The sequence below is a fragment of the Lissotriton helveticus genome, chromosome 2_2 (assembly GCF_964261635.1).
Source record: "Lissotriton helveticus chromosome 2_2, aLisHel1.1, whole genome shotgun sequence".
Classification (NCBI taxonomy): Eukaryota; Metazoa; Chordata; class Amphibia; order Caudata; family Salamandridae; genus Lissotriton; species Lissotriton helveticus.
Genome location: NC_136060.1, coordinates 136,906,912 through 136,932,324, shown reverse-complemented (window position 1 = coordinate 136,932,324; position 25,413 = coordinate 136,906,912). Strand labels below are relative to the sequence as shown.

Genomic DNA, 25,413 nt, shown 5'->3' with positions numbered 1-25,413 from the left:
GCCCTTCTTGGGTACCAGAAAGTAGTGGGAGTAACATCCACACCCTACTTCTGGCCCAGGAACGCGCTCGATGGCCCCCTTGGCCAAGAGGGCCGTGACTTCCTCTTGCAGGAGTTGCAAGTGATCCCCCGACACGTGGTGGAATTGCGGTGGCATGGCTGGAGGGGTCGCCTCGAAGGGGAGGGAGTAGCCCCTTCGGACGATTTGCAGCACCCACTGGTCCGATGTGACAGTGCGCCAGTGGAAGTGGTGATGGCGAACCCTGCCTCCCACAGGCGTCACATGGGCCTGAAAACTCGGAAGGTTTTGAGGCAGGTGCTGCGGAAGGAGGTGTGGACTGGCCTCGCCGTTGACCCCGACCGCCGCCACGGCGGTTTCCACGGCCGCCACCGCGCTGCTGGATATTCTGCGGTGCGTGGCTGGCAGCACATGTGGGGGCGTCCCTTCCGTGGCCACGAAAGGAGCGAAAGGCACCCGATTGCTGGCGCGTGGCCGAGAGGCCTAAGGACTTGGCCGTAGCCCTGGAGTCCTTAAAACGCTCCAGCGCATGGTCTGCCTTGTCGCCAAAAAGGCGACGGCCATCGAACGGCATATCCAGGAGGGTGGCCTGGACATCGGCCGAGAAATTGGCGGACCTCAACCAGGCGTGGCGTCGAACCGCCACCGTCGTTGCCATCGCCCTGCCCAGTGAGTCCGTGGTATCCAGCCCACACCGTATAGAGTATCGTGCCACATCTCGACCCTCCACAAGGGCTTGGGCGAGTTTAGCCCGGACCTCCTCCGGGCATTGTGGCAGCACATCCGCGACCGTGTCCCACAGGGTGTGGGTGTAGCGGCCCAAGAGACACGCGGTGTTGACAGACCGCAGTCCCTACCTCAGGGACGAGAACACTTTCTTTCCTAACTGTTCGTATCTCTTGGATTCCCGATCGGGCAGGGCCGACGGGAATGCGGTATGGGAAGTGGAGGCCTGGATAACCAGGCTCTCGGGGGTGGGATGGGTGGACAAAAAGCAAGGGCCGCCGGGGCCGGGCGGTAGCGTCTGGCCACGTTCCTATCCACAGGCGGACCTGTGGCGGGCTTGGACCAAGTGCCCACAAGAACGTCACATAAGGCCTAGTTAAACGGCAGTAGAGGCTCACTGGAGCTTGCCTGCGGTTTAAGAACCTCAGTGAGGAGGTTAGTCCTCACGGCCGCGACGGGGAGCTCAAGGCCCAAGGCCTTGGCTGCCCTCGTCAACACTACGCTATAAGCAGCCCCCTCCTCCGTAGCCACGGTGGGAGGGGAGACAAATCCAGTGTCTGGCGAGGTGTCAATACCACTGGCCCCCCCAAGCTCATATGTCCAGTCCTCTTGAGACTGGCACTCCTGTGCCAGAGGGTCCTCAGACCCCTCCCAATCACCTTCGTCACCAGTCTCCTGTAACCCAGGGTCAACAGACTGGACCTCCTCATGGAAATAGAAATCTCCAAAGGCCGTCGGAAGCGGCGCCCAACGGTGCCGTTCCGGCGCCAGAGTCGGACCGAATGGAAGATTGGGGACGGCGTCCACAATGGGCGCCGGGGGCGACACCCTCGGGGCCGGCACCGTTGAGGTCGACGACCCGGATCCGGAAGCGGATCCGGTGAGGTCCTGCGGCGCCGGGACCGAAGTCGCCGGCGGCGCCGGGGCCAAGCACCCGGCAGCGTCGGGGCCGAAGCGCCCGACCCGCTAGGGCCTCCAGCTGGGACCGCTGGGCCCGGAGGCGCCGCGGGACCCGGCTGAGGAGGTAGGCACCTCATGGCCATGAGGTACGGCTCGACCTCCTCCGGCGCCGCGCCGTGCCCAGGGACCCGAAGGTGTGGGGCAGGCGGCGACGCTTGCGACTCTCTCGGATCCGCGTGGGCGGTGTCGCCCGAACCCCCGGCCGCATCGTGCGAGCGTCGGGTGGGTCGGAGGAGCGATGATGCCGCTCCGACCTCTCATGCCTCTTACCTGAGGACTTGGATCCCGACGACCGATGTCCACTCCTGGAGCTGCGGGGACTCCGACCCCGCGACCGGTCCCTCGACCTCCCGTGGGACCGGGACCTGGAATGGCGCGGGGCTGACTGCCGGAGCTCGAGCCGCTTGTGGGACCGCTCCCGCCTAGCCTTCGACGTCAGGGCCCGGCAGTCGGAGCAGGTGCGGTCGTCGTGGTCGAGGTCGAGGCCTAAGCACTTCAGGCACCGGCGATGCGGGTCCGTGACCGACATCAGTCGGTCGCACTTCGAACAGGGTAACTACTGTTTCTTACAACTATGTCGTTACCGAAGGTAAGTAACTTGTGCATCTGAAAGAAACAGGTTAGTATTAGATTCCTTACCTTAGAATAGATACCCCAGCAATACCAACCCCGGTGGTGGGTCTGCGAACCAATGATTACACCAGAAAGTCCTGGAGAACGGAACGGAACGGCCGAAAAAGCCATCTTTTCGGACTTGGCTGTCCAGGCGAACGTGTGCAGCGAGGCCCGAGTAGCTGCCTGACAGTTGTCCTGCAAGGGGACTCCCCGGTCCAGGGCAGTAGTAGCCGCCGTGGCCCATGTGGAATGGGCACGAAGCCCGACAAGAGGCTCCTTTCGAGCCAAAGAGTAACAAGCCTTGATGCACAAGACGACCCATCAAGAAATGATTTGTTTGTGCACCACCCGTCCCTTCTTAGCGCCCACGTAACCAACAAAGAGTTGGTCATCCACCCGGAACTGGCGTGTGCAATCCAGATAGAATGAGAGCGCACGTTTTGGGTCCAGACGGTGGAGCCTCTCTTCCTCTTTCGAGGAATGCGGAGGCGGAAAGAAGGTGGGCAAATTGATGGACTGCCCAATGTGGAAGGCTGTGACTGCCTTGGGCAGGAAAGAGGGTCGCGTCCGCAACACAACTTTGTCCGGATGGACTGGACGGAAAGGAGGCTTAGAAGAAAGGGCCTGGAGCTCACTCACTCTCCTGGCAGAGGTGATGGCAACCAGGAAAGCGGTCTTCAGAGTAGGTAGGCGAAGAGGACAGTTATGAAGTGGCTCAAAGGGAGCTCACATCAGAAAGGTTAGAACAAGGTTCAAGTCCCAATGAGGGATCAGGAAAGGAACTGGAGGAAACGTATGAGTGATGCCCTTCAAAAACCTATTTACAACCGGGGACTTGAACAAAGAGGGCTGATCAGGTAGCCTTAAGAAGGCGGAAATGGCCGAGAGGTAGCCCTTTAGAGTGCCCAGAGCAGAGCCCTGCTGGGCAAGAGAGAGAAGAAAGAGGAGAACCTCTGAAAGAGGGGCAGAAAGGGGATCCACAGCCTTTGCTGTGCACCATGCCACAAATTTGTTTCACCTGCAGGCATATACCGATTTTGTGGCGGGACGCCTGGCTGCCAGAATGACATTACGGACTTCAAGAGGCAAGTCAAATGCCCTCAAATGCCGCCGCTCAATCTCCACGCATCTAAGTGGAGACTGGACAGGTTCGGGTGGAGGACCATCCCCTGCTCCTGCGACAGAAGGTCCTCCTGAAGAGGCAGACGAATCGGGGGATCGACAGACATGCTGAGGAGCTCGGGATACCAAAACCTCAGTGCCCAGTCCGGAGCCATAAGGATGACTTGGGCCCGGTCGCGCCATATCTTCTTCAGCACTCTGGGCAGAAGTGGTATAGGCGGAAAGGCGTACAACAGACTGCAACTCCACTCGCGACGAAAAGCATCTCCGAGCGTGTGCCGCCTTGGAAATTCCAACGCACAGAACTGATAACATTGCGCGTTCTCTTCTGTGGCGAATAGATCTAACCAAGGCTCTCCCCACTGCTGAAAGAGGCCTTGCGGCACGTCCGAGTTTAGACGCCATTCGTGATCCATCATGCACCGACGGCTGAGTTTGTCCGCCATGGCGTTCAGGGAACCTGCCAGGTGTTGAACCCCCAGGGTCACGCCCTGATGTTCCAGCCACTTCCAGAGGCGCAGAACCTCCTGGCATAGGGTCCACGACCCCACCCTGCCCTGTTTGTTGCAGTACCACACTCCCATGTTGCCCCCCCAGCTCTGGAGGGACGCGTCCGTCACAACCACGTGCTCCGGCTGGGGTAGGGAGAGGGATCTGCCACTGACCCAATGGCGGTCCGTGAGCCACCACTGCAACTGTCTTGCTGTGCCCTCCGAGATCAGGACATGGTCGGACAAGTTGCCTTGATGCTGGGACCACTGCAGAGCCCACATCCGCCACCTGGCGTGATGCACCAGAAGGATGCAGGAGGCCATCAGCCCCAGAAGCCGCAGCGCCAACCTGACCGAGACTCGGGATAACGGCTGAAAGATCGGAATCAGAGCCTGAATATCCCGAACCCACTGTTCGAGAGGATAAACCGGAAACCGCTCCGATGAAGAGGAGCTTCTGAGAGGGACACCGGTGCGACTTTGGCACATTGATGGAGAACCCCAGCAGGTCGACCATAGTATGGAGGTGGCTGACGACTGTCTGGGGCGAGCCCGCCATCAACAACCAGCCGTCGAGGTAGGGGGAAGACTGAAACCCCTAACCTGCGCAGATGAGCTGCGATCATCGCCATCACTTTCGTGAACACCCGTGGGGCGCTGGTAAGGCCGAAGGGGAGCTCGGTAAACTGAAAGTGCTCGTGGCCTACCGTGAACCGCAGGTAGCACCGGTGGGCTGGCAGGAAGGGGATGTGAAAATAAGCGTCCTGCAAGTCCAACGCTACCATCCAGTCTCCCGGGTCTAGGGCAGCTAAGACCTGAGCCAGTGTCAGCATCTTGAACTTCTCCTTCCAGAGGAAGCCGTTGACGTGCCGCAGATCCAAGATAGGGCGTAGGCCCTCTTTGCCCTTCTTGGGTACCAGAAAGTAGTGGGAGTAACAACCACACCCTACTTCTGGCCCAGGAACGCGCTCGATGGCCCCCTTGGCCAAGAGGGCCGTAACTTCCTCTTGCAGAAGTTGCAAGTGATCCCCCGACATGCGGTGGTACTGCGGTGGCATGGCTGGAGGGGTCGCCTCGAAGGAGAGGGAGTAGCCCCTTCGGACGATTTGCAGCACCCACCTGTCTGATGTGAGTGCGCCAGTGGAGGTGGTGATGGCGAACCCTGCTCCCCACTCGCGTCACATGGGCCTGAAAGCTTGGACTAGGAGGGTTTTGAGGCGGATGCTGTAGAGGTAGGTGTGGACTGGCCTCGCTGTTGTCCCCGACCGCCGCCACGGCGGTTTCCACATCCGCCACCACCCTGGATGGTAGTCTGCGCCCCGTTGCTGGCAGGACGTGTGGGGGCGCCCCTTCCTTGGCCACGAAAGGGGCGAAAAGCAGCCGTTTGCTGGCACGGGCCGAGGCCCAAGGCCTTGGCTATAGCCCTGGAGTCCTTAAAGCGCTCAATCGCATGGTCTGCCTTTCGCCCAAGAGGCAATGGCCATCAAACAGCATGTCCATAAGGGTGTTTTGGACATCAGCTGAAAAGTTGGCGGACCTCAACCAGGCGTGGCGACAAATCGCCACCGTCGTTGCCATCGCTCTGCCCAGTGAGTCTGTGGTATCCAGCCCACACCGGATGGAATACCGTGCCGCATCTCGAACCTCTGCAAGGGCTTGGGCGAGTTTAATCCGGACCTCTTCCGGACAGTGTGGCAGCACGTCCGCAACCGTGTCCCACAGAGAGTGGGTGTAACGGCCCAAGAGGCATGCAGTGTTGACTAAACGCAACCCTAAACTCAGGGAGGAGAATACCTTCTTCCCATATTGCTCATACTTCTTGGATTCCCAATCGGGGGAGCCGTCGGGAATGCGGTCTGGGAGTTAGAGGCCTGGATGACCAGGCTCTCGGGGGTGGGGTGGGTAGACAGGAAGCAAGTGTCGCCCGGAGCCAGGCGGTGGCGCCTGGCCACGTTCCCATCCACAGGCGGACCTGTAGCGGGCTTGGACTAAGTGCCCAGAAGAACGTCTGACAAGGCCTCATTAAAAGGCAGCACAGGCTCGGCCGAGCTTGCCTGTGGTTTAAGGACCTCTGTGAGGAGGTTAGTCCTCACGGCCGCGATGGCGAGCTCAAGGCCCAAGGCCTTGGCAGCCCGCGTCAGCACCACTCTATAGGCAGCCCCCTCCTCCGTAGCCACGGTAGGAGTGGAGACAAAACTAGTGTCGAGCGTAGTGTCCAGACCACTGGCTTCCCCAAGCTCCCCCGTCCAGTCCTGAGAAGACTGACACTCACGTGCCAGAGGGTCCCCAGACCCCTCCCAATCCTCCTCGTCACCCATCACCTGGTACTCAGTGTGAGAAGCTGGCCTGATATATGATGCTCACTAGTTCTAGTGATCACCTTGTATCAGTCCAAACAACCCTTATGGTGATTGGTTGTAAGTCAACCTTATAGACCAGCTATCCTAATGGTAGCATGGACAAAGCAGTCTTAGGCTAAACTCTTGGCATGTGAAGCCAGCTGTTTTACCACATATAACCCCTTGAATACCAGATGAAAGGACATCACACAGGTTGTTATGAAAATAAACAGTATATTTATTAATAACAAACAACTCTGAACTCTTTATGAGGTCAGAGGGCTAAGCACATGACATTCTCTTAGGAAAAATACGATAAGTTGCACAAAATTACAATGGTGCCCTAGGGGCACGACAAACAATATACTAAGTAAATGGTATAAGGAAATCGATGGAAGGAATGGAGCTGTCCAGAGGCAGTAGGTTCGCTGGGACTACACTATCCTAACCTCAGGTAAGTAATAGGAGGCACGTGTGCAGAGTGTGAACTCACACGCGAGATGCGGAACAAAGTCGATGGACAGTACAGTTCAAGAAAAAGGTGAGTACGGACAATCCTGACTGGTTAGGACTAAAAAGACTGTGAATCTGGACACTAGGAGAGTTAATCTACCCTTGAGCACCGAAATGCACTTGTCACCTCACCCACGGGCTGCGGGTGCATAGGTGCGAAGTTGTGTCGGATTTCTGCGTTGAAGTCTATGGATCCTGGAAGAAAAGATGCTGCAGGCGACCAGGAGGAAGATGTCCGGTGCGATCCACAGGTGGATCGGGGAAGAAGAGGACCTGAAAGCAGAGGGGAAAGTGTTCAAAGTCACTAGCCAGTGACCGGTGTGGAACCAGGAGGGAACCAGATGCTGTTGTCGCGATCAGGTGAAGAGTGGGCGCTTGTCTCTGCAGCCACGTGGACCAGGAGGTGTCTTCCACGACCAGGATGGAGGCACGAGCTGTCCCACGCAGGCTCTCGCTGTCGGGTCCGGATTTGGAGTCAACAGGCCTTGGCAAAGGCAACCCACGCGGTGAGTGGAAACGGCGTCTGGAGTGGACCAGGAGGGTCCAGGGTGCTCCTCTTTTGGAAGGGAGCAAGGGCCAGTCTGGAGCAACCAGACCAGCAGTGAAGATTTCAAGGATCGTCGTCTAGGAGGCCACTAGCCAGCCGGCACGTGACCAGACAACGCGTCGAGCAGCAAACAGGCAGAAGGGCCCCACGCAGATCTCGTGGATGCTGGAGGGCTGATCTTCGGTGCAGAAGCTGCTCGGGGGTGGGGCTTCTCAATCCCCAAAGCACTTGGTCGAGTTTACCTCGGGAGTCGTGCTAGAAGCAAAGTGCAGTTTCTTCCAAGATGGCCGGTCCCACGTGTCTCGTCGCACCCACGGGTCTCAGCTGGAGCAGCGCCCCTCGGTGTTCACGAAAGTGATGGCGGTGGTCGCAGCTCATCTGCGCAATTCAAGGGTTCCAGTCTGCCCCTATCTGAAAGAAACATGTTAGTATTAGATTCCTTACCTTAGAATATCCCCAGGCATCAGACTGGATCCGGAAACTTTTGCGTAGCAGTATCATTGCGCGTCGGTAGGCGTCGTCTGCGGCTCCACGTCAGTCGTTGGCGCTGGGATGACGTCGCCGGAGTACTTAGACGCCGCCCTCGCTGGTAGTGAGATTGCTAGCATTGGTCACTAGGTAGTCTGAACCTAGCATGATCTGGTCAGGGTCCACAAATGTTGGTGTCACCTTAGTGACACTGGCACATGTGTCCCTGTAGGCCTGAGCCATCTTTCCATTGATTAAAGGCGTTTGTCTGTATTTGCCTAGAGTACTAGGGCTTACAGTAGGGGTCATATCCATGTCCCCAGTACAAACAAGAACTGCCTGAGTTGGTATTCTAACTGAGTCAGAACCCACCTCAGTTCCCAGGGTTAACCCAACTATAGCCTTGGGAGGTACACTACCACTACTAACTGTACTAGGGGGTGCAGGTGTCTTAGGGACAGTAGTGGTAGGAGTTTGGCCTTTCTTGGTGCACTCACTAAACCAGTGAGTCTTACTTTTACAGTATTGGCACCATGTTTTCTTAGGACCATCATTCTTCTTCTTTTGGGAAGTTTGGGACCCACCCTCCTTAGGTTGTTGGGGCCCTGTTGAAGACTTCTGGTCATTTTGCTTATTCTCATTACCCTTCTGGTCTGCTTTCTTCTGGCCACCACCCTGGTTCTGGTTCTGCTGCTTGACCCTTGTCCTGACCCATCTGTCTGCCTTCTTTCCCAATTCTTGGGGAGAGGTCAGATCTGAGTCAATCAAGTGCTGATGCAACAACTGGTTCTGACAATTATTTAAGATTTGCTCTCTCATAATTAGATTATACAATCCTGTGTAATCAGTGACTTTACTTCCCAGTAACCAGCCCTCCAGAGCCTTAGTGCACAATCAACAAAGTCAGTCCAATCTTGAGCCTGAGTTTTCTGGGTATCCCTGAACATTAACCTGTATTGTTCAGTGGTTAAGTCAAACCCATCAATCAGTGCAAGTTTCAAGACTTGGTAATCATTAGCATCCTCATCTCTAACAGTGAGGAGCTTGTCTCTACCTTTACCTTCAAAGGAGAGCCACAAAATAGCTGCCCACTGACTCTGGGGTACCTGCTGTACTTTGCAGGCTCTCTCCAAAGCAGTCATCCACTTGTGGATATCATCCCCTGTCTTATAGGGGGGGCACTATTTTACTCAGGTGTCTAATATCAAAACTCCTGTCTGTATCCTTAGGTATATTGCTGCCACCAGTGGGGACTACCCCACTCAACTGTTGCTCTCTAGCAAAGGCAAGCTTCTCTTTGGCAAGGGCAAGTTCTTCCCTCTGGATCCTCAGATTAGCCTGTCTCACCCTTGCTTCATGTTCTCTCCTCTGAGGGGAAGTCATTCTCCTCTGGGGAGAGATCCTTCTCCTCTGAGCAGAGGCATGAGAATGCACAGATGCATTGGAGTCCCTAGAATGAGACCTATCTCTTCTAAATCCAAGGTTAGGCCTGCTCAGGGTCAGTACTGGGGGTCCCCCAGATCCTTCCCTATGTAGGTCTAAGTTGGCCCTTGTAAGTCTGCTGACTAACTCAGGACCTTTGTCTGCCTCATCCCCAGAGGTGTCCCCTTCTTCCTCCTCCTCCTCCTCTACATTCTCTGTTTCAGGGAGATCTGGATCACCAAGGGTACCTTCTGAGGCTGGCATGCTCCCATCTGTATTAGAAGCCTTTCTAGCATCATATGTCTCTAAGAGACCTAACAGAAAAGGAGTGGTAGGGTTAGAACCCTGTTTCAATTTCCTGGAGGTACACAATTGTCTCATCTCCTGGAAACTGAGAGCTGCATATCTGGAAAGGACCTGTGGAGGGTCACTAACCACTAGGGGAGTCTCTGAGGACTCTCCATGGGTAGACATGCTTCTAGTGAGGTGTAAGTGATGCACCTACCTACACTATGGGTTTTCCTACTGATCCCTTGCTAAGAGTTGTAGTCAGGGTGTGCTAGGCCCTTTCTACTACAACAGCTGGTTCAGTAGAACTCAGAGTATTTCTAAGCTTGTTATATGTACCTAGAGTACCTTATGTGATCTTTCAAATGATATTTCAAGATTATACGTGGTAAAAACAGCAGCAAGCTCAAATCCCAACCGCTGCACACCAATGTGAGAAGTTGGCCTGATATATGATGTTCACTATGTTCTAGTGACCACCTTGTATCAGTCCAAACAACCCTTATGGTGATTGGTTGTAAGTCAACCTTATAGACCAGCTATCCTAATGGTAGCATGGACAAAGAAGTCTTAGGCTAAACTCTTTTGGCATGTGAAGCCAGCTGTTTTACCACAATATAACCCCTTGAATACCAGATGAAAGGACACCACACAGGTTGTTATGAAAATAAACAGTCTATTTATTAATAACAACATCTCTGAACTCTTTATGAGGTCAGAGGGCTAAGCACATGACAATCTCTTCTGAAAAATACGATAAGTTGCACAGAATTACAATGGTGCCCTAGGGGCGCGACAAACCATATACTAAGTAAGTGGAATGTGAAAGTCAATAGAAGGAATGGAGCTGTCCAGAGGCTTTAGGATCGTTGGGACCACGCTACACTAACTCTAGGTAAGTAATAGGAGGCCCACGGAACGCGTGAGCAGAACGTGAACTCACACGCGAGATGCGTAACGACGTCTATGGACAGTACAGTTCAAGTTAAAGGTGAGTACGGACAATCCTGACTATGTAGGACTAAAACGACTGTGGAACTGGACACTAGGACAGTTAAACTACCCTTGAGCACCGAAATGCTCTTGTTACCTCACCCACGGGCCGCGGGTGCATAGGGTTCAAAGTGCGTCGGGTTCTCGCGTTGAAGTCAATGGAGCCTGAAAGAAAAGATGCTGCAGGCGACCAGGAGGAAAATGTCCGGTGCAATCCAAGGGTGGATTGGTGAAGAAGGAGACCTGAAAGCAGAGGGGACAATGTTCAGTCACTAGCCAGTGACTGGAGTGGAACCAGATGTCGTTGTCGCGATCAGGTGAAGAGTGGACGCTTGACTCTGCAGCCTCGTGGACCAGGAGGTGTCTTCGACGACCAGGATGGAGGCACGAGCTGTCCCACGCAGGCTCTCGCTGTCGGCGGTGTTGGATCCGGAATCGGCGTCAACAGGCCTTGGCAAAGGCACCCCACGCGGTGAGTGGAGAAAGCGTCTGGTGCGGACTAGGAGAGTCCGAGGTGCCCCTCTTTTGGAAGGGGGCAAGGGCCAGTCTGGAGCAACCAGACCAGCAGAAAAGATTCAAAGGTTCGTCGTCTGGGAGGCCACTAGCCAGCCGGCAAGTGACCAGACAACGCGTCGAGCAGCAACAAAGCAGAAGGGCCCCACGCAGATCTCGTGGATGCTGGAGGGCTGATCTTCGGTGCAGGGGCTGCTCGGGGATGGGGCTTCGCAGTCCCCAAAGCACTTGGTCGAGTTTACCTTGGGAGTCGTGCTGGAAGCGAAGTGCAGTTTCTTCCAAGATGGCCGGTCCCACGTGTCTCGTCGCACCCACGGATCTCAGCTTTGCTGCAGATGTGGGTTGAGGTCGGAGAGGTCTGGGAATCCGGGTCTCGTCGGGCTCTGAAGTCTGGATCCTGGAAGGAAGACGACAAAGGGAAGCCGCTGGACGCTTGATGGTGCCTGCTTGTGCAGGGTGGACACTCCTTGCCCACAAGGGAGATTCTTCAGTCTTCTGTGGAGCAGAACGTCGAAGTCCAGAGTTTCTTCTTGTAGAATATGTTCAGGATAATCTAATTTGGAATGGGACCAGCTCCTACCTTTATCCTGCTAAAGGGGGCTGCACTACTGACTAGGTCCCTCCCCTGGGTGGGACCAGGAAGGGGGGTGGTTACACCCCCTATCCTTTGTCCGGCTTCCCGCCAGAGCTGGGGCTGGAGTGCCCCAGCAACTGGTTTGAACCGGTGTATGCACTGGGCACCTTGTGTGCCCCAGGCATGTCTCATTCCTTTCAAGCCTACCCTACCCAATAGACAAAATCCTGTCTGGGGTGGTGCTAGCACCTCCCAAGGCAGGAAACCCTTTGTCCAAGCCACCCTCGCTGGAAGGACTCCCAGCAGCAGGAGGTCAGACTTGTGTCTGTGGTGGCAGCATCCATTTTGTGATGCCAAGGTGTGAGAAGTTGGCCTGATGTGTAGTGTTCACTATTCTAGTGATCACTATATATCAGTCCAAACAACCCTTATTGATGATTGGTTGTAAGTCAACCTTATAGACCAGCTATCCTAGTAGCATGGATACAAGCAGTCTAAGGCTAAGACTCTAGAGGGCGTGTTAAGCCAGCTGTTTTACCATCACATTACCCCTTGAACACCCAGTGAAAGGACACCACACAAGTGTTATGAAAATAAACAATGTATTTATTAGAATCACAACAACCCTGTACTCTTTATGAGGACAGGGTGCTAAGCACACAACAAAACTCTTATGAAAATACTTAAGTTAGCACGTTATACACAAATGCCCGAGGGGCACGAAAAACCATATACTTAAAAAGTGGGATGCGAATTACTAGCAGGTAAGTAACAGTACTAATAGGCTTTGGAATCGCTAGGACTTGACTATAGAATCGTTAGATTACTTCTAGGAGGCCTAGGGGACTCGGGTGCAGAGTGTGCACTCTCACGCGGGATGCGGGACAAAGTCTATGGGAGCTAGTAAAGGCAAAGTTAGTGTTCACAGGCGAACCCGACCTGGTAGGAAGAAAACGACAGTGGATCCTGACCCTAGGATAGTGAGGCTATGCTGGGACACCGAAGTGCCGAAGTTACCTAGCCCAGGGGCTGCAGCTGCATAGGTCTGAAAAGACGCCGGGGATCTCGTTGCCGGACCAGGAGCCTGGAAGAAGGAAGTTGCTGGCAGGCGACCAGTGAAGGAAAGTTCGTTGGATCCAAGCCTGGATCGAGGAAGAAGAAACCTGAAAGCAGAGGGGACCAAGTTCTTGAATCACTAGCCAGTGATTAAGTGGGCACCAGGATGGCACCGGGCGAAGTCACCTCGACTAGGTGAGTGGGCGACGCTGGCGCTGCAGATCTCACGGACCAGGAGGCGTTGTCGGCGACCAGGATGGAGAGGCGAGCTGTCCCACGATGGATGAAGCTGTCGACGTCGAAGTTACCCAGGATTGGGCAACAAGCCTTGGCTAATTCAAGCCCACGCGGTGGACTCAAAATGGCGTCTTGAGTGGACCAGGAGGGTCCGGGGTGCTCCTCTTTTGGAAGGGAGCAAGGGCCAGCCTGGAGCAACCAGACCAGCAGCAGAAATGTCATCGGGCGTCGTTCAGAAGGCCACAAGCCAGCGGGCTAGTAGCCAAACAACGCGGTGAGCAGCAAAAAGCAGAAGGGCCCCACGCAGATCGTGGAGATGCTGGGAGGCTGCACTTCGGTGCTGGAGCTGCTCAGGGTCGGGGCTTCTCGGACCCCAAAGCACTCACCAGGGAATTACTCGGCGGGCTTGCTGGAAAGAAGTCGTGCAGTCTTGAAGATGGCCGGTCCCTCGAGGTCTCGTCACACCCACGAATCTCAGCGTGACTGATGATGCAGGTAGAGGTCAGAGGTGCCAGGGAAGCCGGTTCTCGTCGAGCTGGGCAGTCTTGATCCGGAGGAGAGACTTGCAGCAGACCGCAGTGTTCTTAAGATGGTGCCTGCGGATGCAGGGTGACTACTCCTTAGTCACAAGGGAGAAATCTTAGGAAGAAGTCTTGAGTTCCTTTCGTGGAAAGTAGTTTCAGGATTCAAAGATGATCTGCTTTGGAAGGGGGCCAGTCTCTACCTTTATCTGGGAAAAGGGGGCTGGCACGCGACTAGGTCCTGCCCTATGGGTGGGACCAGGAGGGGGGTGGTTACACCCACTTCCTTGGCGGGCTTTCCCCAGGCCAGGGGCTGGAGTGCCCCTGGAACTGGTTTCAGCCGGCCTATGCACAGTGAGCACCGGGGTGCCACTTGCAGTCACCTTCCTCTAAAGCCCTGCCTACCTACAATACACAAAACCCTGTCTGGGACGGTGCTGGCACCGCCCCTGGCAGGAAACCCTTTGTCCTTATCTCCTGCTCTGGGAGGACTCCCAGCAGCAGGAGGGCAGACTTGTGTCTCGGTGGCAGCATCCATTTTGTGGATGCTAAGGCTCTGTTTGACTTTAACCGGGGTTAGGGGTTACATACATGTCGTGTCCCTCTAGAAGGGTGGAATGCTAACCCCGTCGCCAGAATTGGCGAGGGGTTAGTATTCCAATTCGTATGACACCTTACTCAACATGTTTTGATAAAGCGATACCAGAGTTGGCATATAACCGCGAGGATTATAATGCACTTAAGAGTATATGGTATGCGATATCATGGAAACAGCTAAGGGATAGATCCCGAAAGCCGCAGACAGGCTCAGCTCATGCCAGAGCACCATCTCACACGATTCCAAGCACTCTGCCTTCAGGATTGTTAAGGCCTGCCATAGGAGTGACTGATAGGAGATCTGTGTGTCCATTTTAGGGTTAGATATAGGTATACTATATCTAAAGCAAAGGGTGAGTACACCACCTTGCCCCAGCTGTCGTGCAGCCAGTTGTGTCAGTTTTGGATGGCCAGCCAGGGGTGGCATAATACATGCTGCAGCCCCTGGTAGGCCCTGGGTACACCTATGCCCTGGGTACCTAAGGTACACTGTACAGGGACTGATAAGGTGACTCAGTATCCAATTTAGATATGTACCTAAGGTACATGGAATCCATTTTACAGAGAGAGCAGTAGGCCTGGGGCCCTGAATAGCAGGGTTCCAGGTCAACTAAGTCAGAAAACCAGCAAAACACCAGGCAAAAAGTTGGGGGCAACTATAGTCAGGGATCTACCTTCCTACACAAGGCTCGAGTTAACTTTAACCGGGGTTCTCAGTTACATACATGTCGTGTCCCTCTAGAAGGGTGGAATGCTACCCCCGTCGCCAGAATTGGCGAGGGGGTAGTATTCCAATTCGTATGACACCTTACTCGACATGTTTTGATAATGTTATACCAGAGTTAGCATTTAACCGCGAGGATTATAATGCACTTAAGAGTATATGGTATAGCGTTATCATGGAACAGCTATTAGGACTTGGTTCCGCAAGCTGCAAACAGGCTCAGCTCATGCCAGAGCACCATCTCACATAATTCCAAGCACTCTGCCTTCAGGATTGATAAGGCCTTCCATAGGAGTGACTGATTGGAATATATGTGTCCATTTTAGGTTTAGATATAGGTAACTATATCTAAAGCAAAGGGTGATTACACCACCTTGCCCCATCTGTCCTGCAGCCAGTTGTGTCTGTTTAGATGGCCAGCCAGGGGTGGCATAATACATGCTTCAGCCCCTGGTAGGCCCCTGGGTACACCTATGCCCTGGATACCTAAGGTATACTGTACAGGGACTGATAAGGTGGCCCAGTACCAATTGGTAAATTACACCTAAGGTACAGGGTTGTCAATTTAGAGAGAGAACAGGTAGGCTGTGGGTCTGATTAGCAGGCCCACAGCCAGGGAAAGTCGTAAACCAGTGAAGCAAAAAGCAAAAATCTGGGGTGACCATACGATTGCAGACCCCACTCTCCTACAACCCGGATCCGAACGACATCCACGGAAACGACCTCGGGAATGGGCTTGATCCCGAGAGGGAGAGCGGCGACACGAAGGTGTGCGGCCAACAATTTCATACACAGCTCCCGTAAGGACTTAGCTTTTTATTCGCCGACAGGTGACGCACTCTTTGAAGTCGTGATGCACTCCTAAGCACCACATACAGACGGTGTGCGGGTCCGTTACAGACATCTGACGCGCACAGGTCTCACATGCCTTAAAGCCCGAAGGCATTGCACATTGTTCTGGGGCGCCGAAGGCGTCGAGAAGACCCGAAAAACAGGCCAAGGAACCACTGGGTTTCCAGGATCCGCGTTGGGACGCGGAAAAGAAGAAAACGGATGTCAGTGCGCCGGGAGGGGCATGTATGACTCTGCTGATGACACGTTCGTGGACATCAAGGTGGGGCAGTGCGGCGCCGCCCCCAGGAGCGCAGAGGTGCTGCTGCGGAAAGTTTTCCGGATCAAGTCTCACGCCTGGGGATATTCTAAGTTAAGGAATCTGCAGCTAGATGTCTATCAGATGCACTTATATGCTCTCTCACGCAGTCTATGTAGCTCTGCAATGTCAACTGAAGAAGAATCTTCATGGGTGTGGTAGAAGCCAAGTAATCATCCCAATTGCTTTGATGTTGATAATCTTCTTGAGAACTAGGCTCGTTTCCAATAACCTCACCTTACTCTGTGGGTTTTATAGAGGAAATCTTGCATAGTAATCTGACATCATTCAGTGGAGATTACTGAGGAGTCCATAGGCATTTGTAACATTGAGGTACCCTGGTAAGAAGGTTCTTAGTAGCATTACCTACAGAGGCAATCTTATTGGTGGTAGGTGTTTTCCTGATCTTGTCCTATTTGAACATCTTAGTCAGCCATATCCCCGTTATCACATATGCCCTGATACCAGACTCGCTGGTATGCAGGCTTGCTGCAGGTCTGAACAAGCTCTAGTCATGAGATTCATTCTCAGTTTCCAAATGATTTGGAGGCAGGAGATGTGGTATCTTTCTAGGTGAAGTATATGAACGCAGCACAACCACAGAGACAGAATTTTTCCAAAAACAAAATCATTTATATGAATGGGTTGCAATGAATGGTGCTGTCCTTGACAGAGCCCTCAATAATGGTACTGTCGCTGACAGGAAAGGAAGATCTGCAGATGATTGCATAGGAGCCAATGAAGCTGTAGAGGAAGGTTTTGTAAAGGCAGCTAAGCTGTAGAGGAAGGCTTTGTAAAGGCAGCTATTGTAGAGGAAAGAGAGATAAAAGGACGAGGCAAAGGCGGCGCCTCAGAATGTGCCCTAGAAGTCCAGTCTGGCTTATTTTACTTCTTTCTTACAGAGGTGTGGAGGTTTCAAAGAGGCTGGTGGCACTACTTTAGATGGCACCCCAGTGTTGCTACCTTAACCTCTTCGTAACAACATTTCAGTGTCTGCTTAGATAGGCCACATTGCAAGAATTCACCTCCAGAAGCTGGCATGCCACTGGATATTGCCTTCTTATTGACCTGAGATGTCCACTTTCTTGGTCATTATGTTCTTGCTTAAAATTTCCTACAGATATTGCAGTTCTTTGCTTTTTTCCTTGAGGAAAAAAACAGTATAAATGTGGGGGTATTCCCCCTACAGCCTTTTCCTACAGAATGTACAGGCACCCAGACGGGCTTTTTGAGAAGTCTTTCACGATGCAGAAAAATGGCACTTTCTATAAATCGAACGTATAGTGAGCTCGAGGGGGAGTCGTGAGCAGGATGCTTTCTTACTGGCTAAAATGTGGGTTTTGTTTTTCCTATGTGGCTATTGGTTTACAAAAGTGACAGTGTCTCTGGCCCTTTCAAGCCTAGTTTGGAAATATATGCCATTTCAAAATCACTCTGAGGTGACTATATTGATAAACGCAACAAAATGATGGATGGAGTGCTGAAACTTTTCAACCACTCACCCCCAGTCAAGAAATATAGGTTTAATCCCTCGTTCTTTTGCTCACTATGCTAAGCCCAGTTTGGACCCAGCGGTTATGTGCCCAGGTTAGGCCCATGTAGCGTAGCGTCTCATATTTTACTTGGTTCTATTTTTCACAGCAACATTTCTGCTGTGACCTTTTCTACATATTTGCGTGCACAACAATGTTGGATTAGTTTCTCTGAAACTACTTTTACAAATCTAGCTTTGCACAACATTATCACGATGCCTCAAAAATCATATACAAGGCCCTTCTATGCACTATGTAGAAATGTCGCTCTAGCTTCAGCCACAGGGCGTCAGGGCTATCTGCATATCCATAATATCACTAATCTATACGCACATCACAAGGGTGCTTTCTAATATAAATCAAAAGCATCCCTGCATGATGAGAATTCACCATGCAGCGGTCTGACTTCTCTGTGAGGGGTTGTCCAGTTTCTGATTAAGACGGGCTCCTACATTTTCTCCAGCCAGGTAATCGGGTTGGATCTCTTGGGGGGGGGATGCTTGGCTACACCTACACCTACACCTACACACCCACACACCTACAAACACACATCTACACACACACCTACACACACACTCTACACTCAGAGTAGGGTTTGAATAGTAGGAGTATACCTGATGACCCCTTTGTTTATATGCCTGCGTTTATACAGTGTTTTAGCACCATGGTAGAACTGTATCTACTATTTACTCTTTTGGTGCTTGTCACTTTCATTTTCTGTCTGATTTTTGCAGCACATGTATTCTATACAAGAATAACGCTGGTTCAATAAATATATTGAAAATCACTGTGTATTCAATATATTTCTCTGAGCACAAGTAAGCATGAGTGACGGAGCGAAAGATTCTCATCTGTCGAGTTCAGTGGTTGCCAGAACTCTTCGCTCCCTGGTAAGGTTTGGGGGGCTTATGATAGCACTGCGAGACAGCTGGTCTTTGGGCCAACATATCTTAGGGGAACTCCCGGAATCAGTCCAGGTATCTCATCCAAAGTTTGTTGTCCAACAAATGCGCAGATTCAATGGATCAATAGGATTAGGAACTACACAATACAGCCAAATGCAAATCAGTCTTGACCCGGCTCTTCATGGGAACAGTCCAGCCCAAACTGCCAGGCCATGTCCTCCCTGGACTGGGATCAAGCATCCTGAGACTGGTTTCAGAGAAACACCCCTCATCAGCCAGGCAGCATGAATCTAGTGGCACAGCGAGGAAGGACCCATGACTGGGCATACCTGTGGTGAGCAAAATACTGATGGATTAAACCCAGATCTGTGACTGGGGGTGAGTGTTTGAAAAGTTTCAACAATCTGTCCATTTTATCTTGTGATGTTGCTATGTGCACCCTAAGTGCCTATGGGTATGCCCAGCCGTGGGTCTCTTGCCACTGAATTCAAGCTTGCCTGGCTGATGATGGATGATTCCCCAAAACTAATTCCAGGATACTTGTTTCCAGTCGAGGGAGGACCTGGTCTGGCAGTTCAGGCTAGACTGATCCCATGAGGAGCAGAGTCAAGACTGATTTGCATATGGCTAGGTCCAAACTGGGGTGATGTGATGATCAAAATAATGATGTATTAAAATCAGATCTGTGACTGGGGGGGTGAGTGTTCGAAAAGTTTCAACACTCCGTCCATCATTTCATTCTATGATGTTGCTGGGTTACCATATTGGCTACAGTAAATGATTGAAGCATGTTAAACACTGAAAGAACAGTACTATAAATTACACTATACAAGGACGTGTTTTCTGAACAAGCTAACAAAATACAAAAGAGCTGCATAATCAACCAAGGATACTTACGTTTTGTTGGTCAGCAATTCAAGCAATTAAGTATCCACTCAGGAGGCCTTTCCAAAACACAGTCAATAGTGTTGGGTGCTACTTTGAATATGGATACCGATGCTCTGGTCGAACCAGCATCTAACACAGCTGGCCTGAGGTTCTAAACCAAATCACAGCCCAGATCACAAGAATCCCAAAACACAGCAAAATGTAATAAGCAGTGTGAATTAAGTTGCCGCAGATTTCTGTCCACCACACCAAGAAAAGAACTGCCAATTAAGGTCAACACCGACGTAGCTCATTAAAGCACTCAAAAAGATATTTGTAACCTGTGGAAAGTGTGGCAATTAACACCCAAGCAGTCTTCCATTTACGACTTTAGTAAGGTCCCACCCACACAGGTTATAAATAATTTAAATTAAGTGACATCAAGTATGTCTCAGTAAAACAATTTGAAGGCAAAGAAAAAGCTGTAATGCAGTTTTAGAAGGAGCCCAGATCAGCCATGCACAAGCCCATATTTCTCCCCACCTCAGGCAACTGGCTGTTAGTGCTGTCGTGAAGAGAAACCTCCAGATTTGCGCTTTCAGCATGGACTGATAGAATATCTTCAGTTGTGGTACTGCTAAAGGAGTCTTGAGACTGAAGAAGCACATCAACGTGGTCTGGTATTTCACCTACTGCAGACTCATTGTTTAGCTAATGAAAAAGCAGAGAGAAATATCACTGGTTGAAAACTGTGTTCTTGCATGCAGAGAATTGTTTAACTGAACCTAGGTTTAAAACACAGTTTTGTTACACACCAGCATTTCAGTTGCTCAGAATTTTCACTGCACAAAACCAGACAAAAAAAATCATATTTCTTGTCGAAGTTAACAAAATGTTCAAAGTGCAGAGCGTCATTATATTGCTTCACTCCATCACGGCATGTTTCAGGAGAATTCATCTTCCTTCCTCTGGGTTTAACTGGTGAGAAATGGGTAAACAGAACGCAATACAGCAAATCTTAACACTGGGAATGAACAACAGTTATTTAATTAGGCCCAATAAATCCATCAAGCTAACATTTAAATTGCAATCAATAATTTAAAGTTCTGTCACCATTCAATTTCGCCAGCCGATCCGTGTTCATAATCTTGCATTTTAAATCAAATATTCAGCTACAAAACAGCTAACGTGCACTCTAGGCTAACAAGCACCGTCTTCTCGCAATTTATTTTTCTTTTCAGGAGTACACTCTTGGATTAAGACGACTTGTTTACAGAATGGTCCATTAAAACTGAATATTTACGGTATTACTAAGCGTGAGAAAGTGCCATCTTTCTTGCATGGTATGCCCCCACCTTTTGCTGAATTGCTGATGTGCTTTGACTGAGTGTGCCCTGGGCTCCTGCCAATCAGGTACCAAGGGCCTGTGTTCCTTCCCTAAAAACTGCATTGAAACCAAAACCCAATTGGCATCTCTGGAGACATGTCAGCCCCTGGTAAATGGTACCATAGGTACCTAGGGCACTGTGACCAGAGAAGGCCCTTAGGGCTGCAGCACTTATTGTGCCACCCTTAGGGGCCCAGTACACTGACCCACACACACACTGCCTTTGCAGGCTGAGTGTCCTGGTGCAGAACAAAACAGAGTCTACATGGGCCACATCCATGTGTGCCATGCCCACAACACACTGCCCTGGCATACCTCAGTCACCCCTCTAGCTGGGTGTCCTATGCCAGTTGTGTGGGTACAGGTGCATGAGCCCTGGACCCCTACAGTACCCAGGTCTATTCCTGGGCACTGTAAGTGCAGTGCTGCCATTAAGAGTATATGGTGCTAGGAGGTCGTCATCACGAACTCCACAGCACCATTATGTCTGCACTTAAGACTGAGAAGTTTGGTATTAAACTTCTCAGCACATTAAACCCACACTGATGCCAGTGTAGAATTTAATGTAAGATGCACGACAGAGGGCAACTTAGAGTTGCCCCCTGAAGCAGAAGTTAATTACCTTCGGTAACGATATATCTGTAAGAAACAGTAGTTAGTGTTAGATTCCTTACCTTAGAATATCCCCAGACGTCAGACTGGATCCGGAAAGTTTTTGTCAGCAGTACCCCTGCGTGTCGCTAGGCGCCGTCTGCAGCTCCGCGTCCGTCGCCGGGATGACGTCGGAGTACTTAGACGCCGCCCTTGCGTGTGGATGTCAGTTCTGTATATAGCCACGCCAAGAACGCAGAGCCATGATAGAAACAGACACTGGTGCCATGAAACTAGGGCCCTGAAAGGGATGTCCTTAACCCTAGATATCGGTTTGCAGAACGGGGAAGATGAGTGTGGCGGTAAGGAATCGAACACTAACTACTGTTTCTTACAGATATATCGTTACCGAAGGTAAGTAACTTGTGCATCTGAAAGAAACAGGTTAGTGTTAGATTCCTTACCTTAGAATAGATACCCCAGCAATACCAACCCCGGTGGTGGGTCTGCGAACCAAGATCACACCAGAAAGTCCTGGAGAACGGAACGGCCGAAAAAGCCATCTTTCCGGACATGCCTGTCCAGGCAGTAGTGTCTAGCAAACGTGTGCAGCGAGGCACACGTAGCTGCCTGGCAGATGTCCTGCAAAGGGACTCCCCGACCCAGGGCAGTAGCAGCCGCCGTGGCCCGAGTAGAATGGGTGTGCAGCCCAACAGGAGGCTCCTTTTTCACCAAGGAGTAACAAACCTTGATACACAAGGCGACCCACCGAGAGATGGTCCGCTTGTGTACCGCCCGTCCCTTCTTTACGCCCACGTAACCAACAAAGAGCTGGTCGTCCACCCGGAACTGGCATGTTCGGTCCAGATAGAATGAGCGCACACGTTTTGGGTCCAGATGGTGGAGCCTTTCTTCCTCTTTCGAGGGATGCGGATAGAAGGAGGGCAAGGTGATGGACTGCCCGATATGAAAGGCTGTGACCACCTTGGGCAGGAAAGAAGGACGAGTCCTTAGAACAACCTTGTCCGGATGGACAGAGAGGAAAGGAGGTTAAGAAGATAGAGCCTGGAGCTCACTCACTCTCCTGGCAGAGGTGATGGCAACCAGGAATGCAGTCTTAGGAGTCAGAAGACGAAGAGGGCAGTTATGAAGTGGCTCAAAGGGAACGCACATCAGATACGTTAGTACAAGATTCAAGTCCCACTGAGGCATCACGAAGGGAATAGGAGGGAACATGTGCGTGATGCCTTTCAAGAATCTATTTACAACAGGGGACTTGAAAAGAGAAGGCTGATCGGGAAGCCTTCAGAAGGCTGAAATGGCCGAGAGGTAGCCCTTGAGAGTGCCCAGAGCAGAGCCCTGCTGGGCAATAGAAAGCAGGAAGAGGAGAACCTCTGACAGGGGGGCAAGAGAGTGGATCCACAGTCTTTGCTGTGCACCATGCCACAAATTTGTTCCGCCTGCAGGTGTATACCGTCTTTGTGGAGGGACGCCTGGCTGCCAGAATCACATCGCAAACCTCAAGAAGCACTAATCTCCTGAGGCATGAGCCGGGAGCGCAACCTGTTCCTTTTTAAAAAAAACTTTGAGAGTCACTTATTCGTGTGTTTTAACTCACCTGTTATTCTCCTGCCATCATTTCAGGGCACTAGCTCGCTCTTGACAAGCCCGCGCAGCGGATTTTAGCGCTGCCGCGGAAACATAACAAAACAACTTCTTGCCGCCATTACCGGCGATCCTTGAGGCCACGCCCCTTTCCTGGGGCCACGCCCCCCGTCGAGTACATATAAGAGACGCTGATTGCAAGCGCCTTTCAAGAAGCACTAATCTCCTGAGGCGGAAGCCGGGAGAGCAGCCTGTTCCTTTTTAAAAAAAACTTTGAGAGTCACTAATTCGTGTGTTTTAACTCACCTGTTATTCTCCTGGCATCATTTCAGGGCACTAGCTCGCTCTTGACAAGCCCGCGCAGCAGATTTTAGCGCTGCCGCGGAAACATAACAAAACAACTTCTTGCCGCCATTACCGGCGATCCTTGAGGCCATGCCCCTTTCCTGAGGCCACGCCCCCCCCTACCGCCGTCCTCCTTCCCTATATATCATGTGCATCTTCCGGACGCGCAGCGGGCGCGCCTAAGGCAAGCCCGTCTGCGCCCGTCCGCGACCGAACGGGGCTCGGGGCAGGACCCCCTCGCTCACCTGCACCCCAGGATATGACGGAAACTGGAACTCCCAGGCATAGGACACACCATACCAAACAAACTCTTTTATCCCTATGCCCAAAACTTAAAGATAAATGCTACCACGCCTTACCGGCTGACTCCTTACCTGTCTTCTGTGAGACCTGTAAGTACACTACTCCTCTCTTGAAGAAAAATAAAAGGGAGACAGCTAAATTAAAAATGTTGATGCTTAATTGCAGATCCATGAAGAAACATAAAACAGAAATTTATGATCTACTAATGGACAGCAATCCAGATGTACTATTTCTAACCGAGACGTGGCTAGATGATGCTTCATCATCTGAAGCTCTCGAAGCCACTCCTCACGGATACTGCCTACTTAGACTAAACAGACCAAAACAAAGAGGCGGAGGACTAGCCCTCATCTATAAAACTAAGCTAGAGTGCACCTTACTGAAGGCTACGCTACCCAATTGTGAAAGCGTTTTTTTCACTATAAAAGCAGGATCCAAAAACATCATTAACGGACTACTTGTTTACCGGCCACCTGGAGGGGCTGCACAGTTCGGCGAACATCTCACCGAACTAATAACCCAACCAGCACTTCGGCACAAAAAATTTCTTATCTTAGGTGACCTAAACCTTCACTTTGATAACACGGATTGTAAGGAGGCCCAGAGTATAATAGAAACACTAAAATCTCTAGAACTTAACCTTCAATCCAGCTCCCCCTCGCACCAACAAGGGCACCTTCTGGACCCCATCTTTGCTAACTGGGAGGGTGTCATCGTTACCACCCCGATCAGAACAACCTGGTATGACCACTATCATCCCGTTTGAAACAGAAGCTATTCCGCCTGATAACAGAACCAATAACCCCTTACCCCAGAAAAGCAGAGATTGGAAAAAGTTCAAGCAGGAAACATTTAAGCTTGCCCTACTTGAAACGTCACCGCTCCCTAGCAACACTCTGCAAGAGGCGTGGAACAATTATGAAAGCTGGATGTCCAACGATTTAGATAAGGTAGCTCCGTGGACACTCAAACCCCCCACAAGACTAACCAAAACTGCCCCCTGGTTCTCGCAAGAACTCAAAGAAGCTAAAACAAAATGCAAAAATGCTGAAAGACAATGGAGGAAAAGCTACAATCTAGAAAGCAAGTCACACTATAGATCAGAACAAACAAAATATCACAAATTAGTAAGAGCAGCAAAAGGTGCCTACTTTAAAGGTAGAATAGAAGCCGCCAACAACCCCACTAGAGAACTCTTCGCTATTTACAAAGAGTTAACGGTCCCGACAAGACTCGAAGCACAAGACACCTACTCCAGTGAGCTATGCGAATCTATAGCGGATCACTTTGTCGGCAAGGTCGACAAAATACACGCCACTTTTTCAGATGGGAGCTGAGTCCCCTAGCACACAGATAGCAGTCAAAGATAACCCCACTGTTAAATCTCGCCTGACATGCTTTAAAGTACCTGAGAGACAGGAACTGCTGAACATTGTTCAAAGCATACAGTCTGGCTCTCCCCGTGACGTGTGCCACCCTAACCGTTGCAAAGGAATCCTGGAGAGTATGATTGATCAAATCACTCTTATTATTACTCTTTCTCTCCAAGAATGCCACGTTCTGGACACATGGAAAACAGCCCAGGTCATCCCCCTGAAAAAAACAACTAATGTCCACATCTCCCAACTCCAAAATCTTCGGCCCATCTCCCTTCTTCCCTTCTGTGCCAAAATAGCGGAAAGAGTGGTCAACGGGCAGCTTATGAAATATCTGGAAGAGAACTCTCTCCTACACCCCACTCAATCTGGTTTTAGAGCCGGCTACTCGACAGAGTCCGCCGTCCTATATTCCACTGAGTGCCTCAGACAAATGGCGGACGAAGGACAGATAGCAGCGTTGGTTTTACAAGACCTCAGTGCAGCATTCGACACCGTGCTGCACACAACGCTGCTGTCACGCCTCTCTGACATGGGAGTGGAGGGACCTGCCCTTGCCTGGTTAAGATCTTTCCTGACCAACAGAAGTTTCCAGATGCACTGCCCCCCTTTTACATCCTCCCCCGGA

At 51.4% G+C, this 25,413-nt stretch overlaps 1 protein-coding gene across 11 annotated transcripts in view; it reads right to left on the bottom strand.

The window, feature by feature from the left end:
- FRYL (FRY like transcription coactivator) overlaps positions 1-25,413 on the bottom strand; it is a 2,496,013-nt gene that overhangs the window by 259,185 nt on the left and 2,211,415 nt on the right. For 10 of the 11 annotated variants that reach the window (XM_078678213.1, XM_078678216.1, XM_078678215.1 and 7 more), the window contains one exon: positions 19,722-19,889. In XM_078678213.1, coding sequence (XP_078534339.1) covers positions 19,722-19,889 — 168 coding nt within the window. Of the gene's footprint in view, positions 1-19,208; positions 19,890-25,413 lie in introns of all 11 variants that reach the window. The other variant, XR_013608325.1, reaches the window with a different exon arrangement.